The sequence below is a fragment of the Electrona antarctica genome, assembly GCF_951216825.1.
Source record: "Electrona antarctica genome assembly, chromosome: 23".
Lineage (NCBI taxonomy): Eukaryota > Metazoa > Chordata > Actinopteri > Myctophiformes > Myctophidae > Electrona > Electrona antarctica.
This window is the reverse complement of record NC_136804.1, coordinates 24,011,766-24,019,870: the sequence shown is the minus strand read 5'-3', so window position 1 is coordinate 24,019,870 and position 8,105 is coordinate 24,011,766. Positions and strand designations below refer to the sequence as shown.

Sequence of the window (8,105 nt, the reverse complement as noted above, 5' to 3'; positions counted from 1 at the left end):
CGCTTGAAGAGTGTTGTGGGAATAGATCCAAACTGCATCCTCCTCCTCCACTTGAAGTTCACCGTTACGTCTTTTCATGCTCACACTTCACTGCTGAAGATAGCAACCATGTGACCCTGGAAATGTCACGGTGTGTGTGTGTGAATCTTATGTATATGTATGTATATACAGTAGGTATGTAATTACACACAGACACATTGCAGCCCCTCCAACATCTGGCTTTCAGAAATGACGTCATGTGGCAGCCAAGTATATGGACTTTTAATGTTTGTCTTTAAGCATGTCCTCAAAAAACATGACCCCACTCGCAACGGCATGTGGCAGGCTGGCAGCCAAATCTATGGACTTTTAATGTTTGCTGAATGTTTGGGTTCAATATCCTCCATGCTGCTGTGGGTTAAAAATCACCCTTGGTTCCCGACATGCGTGGCGGGTTAAAATGAATCCGTGCTGTGGGTTAAAAGTCAACCGTGGCTTCCTGTGAGGTCACTCAGGACCAGTATGGTAAAATGGTAAATGGTGCATTTATATAGCGCCTTTATCCAAGGCGCTTTACATAGATTGTGCATTACATTCACCCATTCACACACACATTCATACACCGATTGCAGCGGAAGCCATGCAAGGTACCAACCAGCACACCGGGAGCAATTTGGGGTTCAGTGTCTTGCCCAAGGACACTTCGACATGTAGACAGGAGGACCCAAGGATCATTGGACGACCTGCTCTACCTCTTGAGCCAGTATGGAGAGGAAATGAAAGCAAACTAAAACTATTAGGCATCCAGACTGGCTCATCACTGGAGTCCTGGACAGCCCCCAGAGATGTCTTCCCTCTTCTTTCTTTTTTATAATAAAAGAAGCCAGGTGCCTTTGCAACCACTGCCGACAGCCCGACACTAGTATAAACACCACTCTGCCTGCAGTAAAGTAAATGTCAGGCACAGGTAGGCACTACACACACCACGCACACCAGCCATGACTCATGGCACTGTATACAGATTCCCAAGATGCTATCTATCTTCGGCTCTTCTCTGCCCCAGGAATGGCCTTCTCTCTTCCCTCCTTTAAGGGTAACACTGCCTCGCTGACACTTTTCTCTTCCCCGGTGTCTTGTCTGACTGCAGGATGTGTGCGCTTGAGATTCTTATGAAGTGTTCCACTCAAAGCTCCTGGAAGAGAAAGGCCGTTTCTCATTCGCACTTCCGAGCCAATTTCATCGTGGCATGGTGATGCAAAAACCGCAGCAGATCATGGGAAAGTGAAGACTACAATTCTTCTTTCATACTCCTACAGTCCTCCCACAAACTATTGGATCTTGGTTTGATCAGATCAAATATTTGTTTTGGTCAGATCAAAGATCTGTGCCGCTGCGATTAAAGTTTATTGTAGGGCCAAGAATTGTTGGTGTCCAAGAGTCTCCCCACATCCTCTTTCCCGATACAGTATGTCCCATTCCCATGCCTCAGCTCCTCAATGTTGAACTGAACCGCATGATCTTTGTGGTGACATTCACCACATGGGATCAAGATTCTGACTTTATACTGTGATTTGGTAACCGACAATACAGCAGCTTGTCATCATAGCCAATAGTATTGTGTAAGCTAAGTAGAATCGTTTTGCTAGATTGTCTATTCTGATTCATTCAATTTACAAAGTACAGCGTTGTAAACTCATTTTTAAACACCAGAGTGTGCTAATGAGCATGATTCAGGACAATGAATGTGGTCACACCAGGGTCACACTCATAGACACTGTTGCTCCAAGCGCCAGCCAACCAAACATGGCACAAACTCTGTTCTGGGGCCAGGGTCTGAGAATAGTCACACCAGGGGGACAACGTGAGGACCCCAGGAGCCATGTCAGTTGCCCCCCGAGGGCCACAGGCACACTGTTGCTCCAAATATGGCACAGTACACAAAGGTCACTGTATCCCTGATGAACAGTGTTCAGGTCTGTCTGCAATATTTACACCAGCACAAACGCAGCAGGCTAAAGGCACTCCAAACTTGACATGAACACTGTTCAGAGGTCTTGCCATGAGAAGTCACACCCAAACACTGTCTAAACACTAAACTGCAGAGCACACATCAAAAGCTTATTAAAAAAGGAATTAAGTCTTTGTTCAGAGCAGAGAAGCAGCAGAGCCATGGTTTCAGCGTCATGAAAGGGGACCTGCTTTCGCTCATAATACAGAAACACACCAATCTTCTGGGCCCAAGAATTCAAAACTTTGAATCAGAGTGGATCAGATGAAGATTTTGGGAAGCTTAAAAAGAGATCATGTCATATTCACATTTTGACTAATGTTGCCCATTACTTTTGTCAGAGTAGCTGAATAAAAAGTTTACCTTTACGCTACAATAAAGAACCTTTTTTATGAGTCAAGGGACAAAATGTTTGTGTTCGCAAATTACATATGCATTTGGGGGTCCTTGCCAGTTTGAGAATCATTGAACTTGGTCTTGAAATGGTCACTCCGCAGGATTCACGAGTGAAATTGAAAGTCATGAAGTATTAAGGTAAATTAACCACTACGATTTTATATCAGGCACTAGAGTCAAAGCAACAATTACCAGTAGTATTTTAAAGCATCATGTCTGCAGTTGTCTTGTATAAAGCAACTCAATGATTAACCTAAATGAAAAATCTTTAAATATAACTCAGACAGTGTGCGGGACCCTTCATTGTTTTTCAAAGATAACCTTTTTTAAATATAACTTAACAGCACTTTAGTACAGTACATACCATTAATGTGGTCAAAATATATGTGCTGCCACATGCCTATGGGATAAACCCCAGCACATCTCTTCTCAAATTCCTTTAAGAAATAAATTAAACTGAAGTGTTAAAGGGGACCCCAAATAAACAACATTCCAGGTAAGTGCCAATCTTATGAACAAAGTGACTCCATACAAAGACATTCCTTAGTCCCTCACATTTATTAACAAAAAGCTGAGTGATTTAACGGTAGGACTTCTGGTAGCGGGCACGAGCTCCAGGTCCACCGAACTTCTTGGACTCGCAGCGACGAGGATCTGCAACCAGCAGGGTCCTGTCGTACTGGATCAGGATGTCCTTGATCTCTTTCTTGGAAGCCTCGTCCACATCTGGAAGGAGAGGGCTCAGGTTTTATACATGGACTCCTTATGCATGTTCTGACCATTGGCCCGATCTTGCCCCCATTTTTTACCATTTTGAAAAACCTTTTAAAATAGTTCAACTAGACAATCTAGAACTTGTAGATTTTAAAAGGCTTCTTTAAATAGTAAAACGAAAAAAAAGCAGGAAAATCACACCTGTGTGACGTGAGGGCAGCTCTTATCACATTCCGTGTTCAGCCAATCTAAACGTTACAATTTGGTACACACAAAGCTGGGCATAGGAGGGGCCCCTCAAAAATGGCAAATAAGTCTAGGGATAAGGGGTAGCGCAAGATATAGCCCCATGTGTACAACATTACAATGGTTTTCAATTCAACCTTCACTGATTCAGTATGTTGATAAAGTGGAAAAGCTGTGGGTGTGTCATCAGTTCAACAATTACCTCAACAGGTGACTAATTGTCAACAAATTAGATGGAAAACCAAGAGAAATAAACTATGGCAACAGAAGTATTATTTTATGGAAAAAGCCATTTGTGTTGAATGTGGGCAAAGTCATAAATGACATTGTGAAGCAAATGAAAGAGATGTGCTCAGCTATCTTTAATGTTAACCCACTTTAGCAGGCAGGCAGAGAGACAAATAGCAGACAAATGTACATTAGTTTGATGGAAACTGTTGTGTTTTATGTGCTATCCTAATTGCACAGAATTATTCAAAGAGAGAAAATGTAGCAAATTACTTTGATTAAATTGTGTCATTGACAGAATACAAATAGAAGGCCAAGCCATAAAAGAATGGACATGGCACTTTCATAAGTCATGTGAAAATAAAGCAAATATAAGAGCAAAGCATCATTAATGCTGTCATTTTTAGCAACTGGTCCTTTTGCCATTTTTGTAATGTGGCCCACAGGTTCAGCTATTTGAGTATCCCTCCCTGCATTACACCATTCCCTCATATCTGCTACCACAAAACTCAGACAGCAACAGCTACAGAACCCACTCAGGATACTTACACTTCTGGTAGTATGCGACCAGGGATTTGGAGATGGCCTGACGAATGGCTGCAAAAAGACATTTTTTTTGTATGTTAAGGTGAGTGGTGCTTATGAAACCAATATCCTCAGTTGAAAATATAGTAGACGTGCATCCATTAAAAGAAAACACATGAAATGGTTTTGCTCACCATAGATCTGTGCGACATGTCCACCACCCTTCACTCGGACTCTGATGTCAACACCAGCAAAACGCTCCTTGCCCAGCAACAGAACTGGCTCCAGAAGCTGAAAACAAAAAATATTTAAGGTTAAATGAGTGAACTTCATTAAATTAACCAGTGTTTTTTGCACAGAATTACAATAAGCGCATACATTCAGCACCATTTCATTTAAAATACTGATGTTTTCTCTCTCAAGTTGTAACCACTAAAGACTAAACCATTAAAGATCCACAACAAGATAATTAAGCCAAACAGCATTCCGAATGTACAGTAACATGTCTGTAAAGAAATGTAATCGAAGAAATGAGAAGAGTGCATTATGCATCATGATAAGACTAGACAATGTGATTAGACTAGATCTTGTCTGGGATTTTGGTGTACAAAGTCAAATTATTCAGAACCTAACTGGCAAATAAATACTTATTTAATATTGTATTTTGCTGGTTCTTATAATGAACTATTCTAGCCGAGGGAAATTAACAACGAATGCCTGTACTCGTTTGGTCATCACAACGCTACTGATCTTTTCACAATACTGTATACCTAAATATCCTTTAAAAGCACCAAAGTAGAAAGACTGACATCACACCATTGAAAGTAATAGCAAAAACATCACAAGATGGCACCCCTATACATTGAACTCAATGAACGGGTCACTCTCGCTTGATAGTCATACCAAAAAATGTCATCGCTCTATCAATATCCAGGCAGGCATCAGGTAAAACTTTTGTGACATTTTATTTTTGTAAATATTGCCGAATCTTTTAGTGTGTAGGTGAAGTTTGATCTTTGGCAAAAATATAACTAAACCCTTAAGACACCCAGACACAAAGCCTCACCTTGTACTGGAGAGTAGCAGGCTCCACCATCTCCAGGGGTCTGCCGTTCACCTTGATGAGGCCATTCCCCCTTTTGCAGTGAGCTACTGCAGTGGCGGTTTTCTGCAAGACAACCACGATCAACATGTCACTCAATGTGTGAAACCATCATAAGTGGCCAAATGTATGTTCCAAGATGTCTGTCACCGATTACAATATCCACTGTAAGTCACTGTCACAGGTTATCACACATTCAGCACCTCACGCTCTTGATTTGATTTGCACAACAGAATATATACATATGCATGATTTGGGTAACAGGACATCTGGGCAACTCAATGTAAAATTGGCTATTTTGTCCAAAATGTAAAAAATATATACCTAAATATTTGAAAAATGGTCTGATGAAATGCAAAGTATGTATGATACTTAGCCCCATATTTGCCCTCTCCCTACGCTCATTCGGAGCTACAGAATGAGCGTAAATGGCGCATTTATATAGCGCCTTTATCCAAGGCGCTTTAGAGATTGTGCATTACATTCACCCATTCACACACACACACACACACAACGATGCTGGAGGAAACCATGCAAGGCACCAACCTGCACATCGGGAGAAATTAGGGGTTCAGTCTTACTCAAGGACACCAAGTCTGGGGGAGCCCGGGTTCGAACTGGGAACCTTGTGGTTCCCATCCGGTCACTCTACCCCAAGCCACTGCCGCCCCAAAGGTTATAACCATGTCCTCCTCCCACAACCACCAACTAACAGAAGTATATTAATGATACAATATGTCTGAATGTTCACAGGCCAACTGCAAGTGCTGTAGGCGCAACAAAAAAAGACCATTCATTTTAATATTCCTCCAGTTCTTACGCATAGGCAAGCTGACCAATGCAAATGCGCCTTTGTAGGAGGACAGTAAATTCAGCTGCACAATATAGGCAGGTTTACTTTGACAGAGTGTCTGTCAGATAAGTAATGCAAAAAAAATAGGTCCGCTTCAGAGCAACATAGGTATATTGCCAATTGAATTAGCTTAGTCAAGACATTCACTGGAATTTTACATTCAACTCAATCATCAGCGGTCACTCAAATTTAACTACTGCAATGCACTGTTATAATGTGTGGCAACTTGCAAGACTGCCATGGCAGATGTACGTAGGGAGAGGGCACATATGGGGCTAGTATGATACTGTACATCATTTTCAGGCTTTTACGTTTCATCTTTCAACATCTTGTTTATGCCCCCAAAATATGATATGAAATATTAGATTTATATTAATAGTCTCATGTTTAAGCATCTTCCTATCATGTATACAGAGTTCTAGTTATTTTCTGGGAAAGATGACAAGAGTTGTGCCGGTGAGGTGAGACGAAACCCTCGCGGGGCTTTAATATGTGAATTCAACCTCAAATTTAATTTATCATTATTTATCATTATCATTCGGTCAGACATAACCAGACTCTGTAGCAGTTTCTAAACAGTATAGTCGGTTAAATTAAAACAATCTGGCTGCCATGTTCACTTCCCTAGGGATGCGGGGTACAGCAAGGCCAAAGTTAGCAACTTAGCATACCACCATTGAATCAGTGGAATAGATGAAAATGCATTCATTCCATTTTAATCCTCATCTCTAATCCTAACCGACAAACCCACAGAGCACCACAGAGTAACTTTATACATTTGGTTATGTACAACTAGAGCCATTAGATAAAAGTGAAACATTAGCTTAGCCACTGGCTAGTTACTTAGCTATCGGTGGGACGACAGGCGAGAGAGACAGAGACCACACGTGGAAATATTCTTCATATTTACTCACCTTGCGTCCAAAAACCTGGACAGATTGCAGAGGACCTTTAGCCGGCATGTTTCTGCGAACACAAAAAGGGCAGTGAAAACATTAAACGATGTTTAAACATGTTTATTTGTGAATTTTACTGGCTCTGGGGTGACAAACATACCGTCTTCAGCTAGAGAGCCGTACGGAGAGGCCGAACGGGGTTTCACACGCGGAACTTCAGGGGCCGTTGCGACAGTCGATGACTGCTTTGCGGCCCAATTTACGACATCGTTTCATCTCTTTATAATTTTTTTGTAGTTTTATTTTGCATTTTGAAAAGCCAAACATAAAGTTTATGTATGTATATTTTGTATATTTAAAATAAAAAACGATCCTCGAATTGGCATTAATAACGTACGCATACAAGAGCGAAGTATATATTTTGTGACTATTGTGCTATTTGTTTTATATAGCTAGCGTATATTTGGGTGGATGCTATTTTATTAAAATGTATTCTCTCAATTTTTGCACAGGGATATCTTTGTTTGTGTTTTTACATTATTTTGCTTTCATTTGTATTCTTATTGTTGTCACACTGTTGTTGAGGCTCTAAGAACAGGAATTTCACTCCCTGGGGTAATTTTTGTCGCCATCTGGCGGTTAAGTACGAAATAACGCAGTGAGACAGAGCATATCAAATCCCGTTACATAGAACAGTGGCGAGCTGTCAAATAAATCGTTTGTAGTGTACAATGAGCAATGGCAACTTCAAGTAGGCCTATACATCTTATTCAGTCCATAGGTGCCCTTTTGAGAGCAGTTTTGAAGGAGTCAAGGTAGGGCGGTCCACATTATGGTTAACCTGACTCATAGGAGCGAAATTAATTTAGTCCCTTGTTTGTGCCGAATCTGGGTTGCACATGGTTTGTTGAACTCCCTCTGGTGTTGTGGTTGTGGACTTCGTTGACATTAAGGAAGTATTTAGACAGGTAGGCCTACATGGGTATCTTGGTGGTGTATCGAATCTTGTGGACCAGACCCATTGCAAGATGTCGTCAACCCTAAGGTAAGCCATTCCAGCATGTCAAAGTGGGCAGGGGTGAGGTGGGTTCGGTGAGTGAGGCCAAGTAGTGGCTGACCAGTTTGAAGTCTGAAGCCTTTTATAAGGGCCTTTGAGGT

The 8,105-nt window shown here is 41.4% G+C and overlaps 1 protein-coding gene across 1 annotated transcript; it reads right to left on the bottom strand.

Moving 5' to 3' along the window:
• Positions 1 to 2,922: 2,922 nt before the first annotated feature.
• Positions 2,923 to 7,221, bottom strand: rps16 (ribosomal protein S16). The gene is made up of 6 exons (XM_079494097.1): positions 7,108 to 7,221; positions 6,966 to 7,017; positions 5,163 to 5,264; positions 4,291 to 4,387; positions 4,121 to 4,168; positions 2,923 to 3,109 (listed from the first exon to the last, which is right to left on the bottom strand). Exons 2-6 carry the CDS (start codon positions 7,011 to 7,013, stop codon positions 2,964 to 2,966), a joined length of 441 nt encoding a protein of 146 aa, XP_079350223.1. The 5' UTR covers positions 7,014 to 7,017; positions 7,108 to 7,221; the 3' UTR covers positions 2,923 to 2,963.
• Between the last annotated feature and the right edge of the window lie 884 nt (positions 7,222 to 8,105).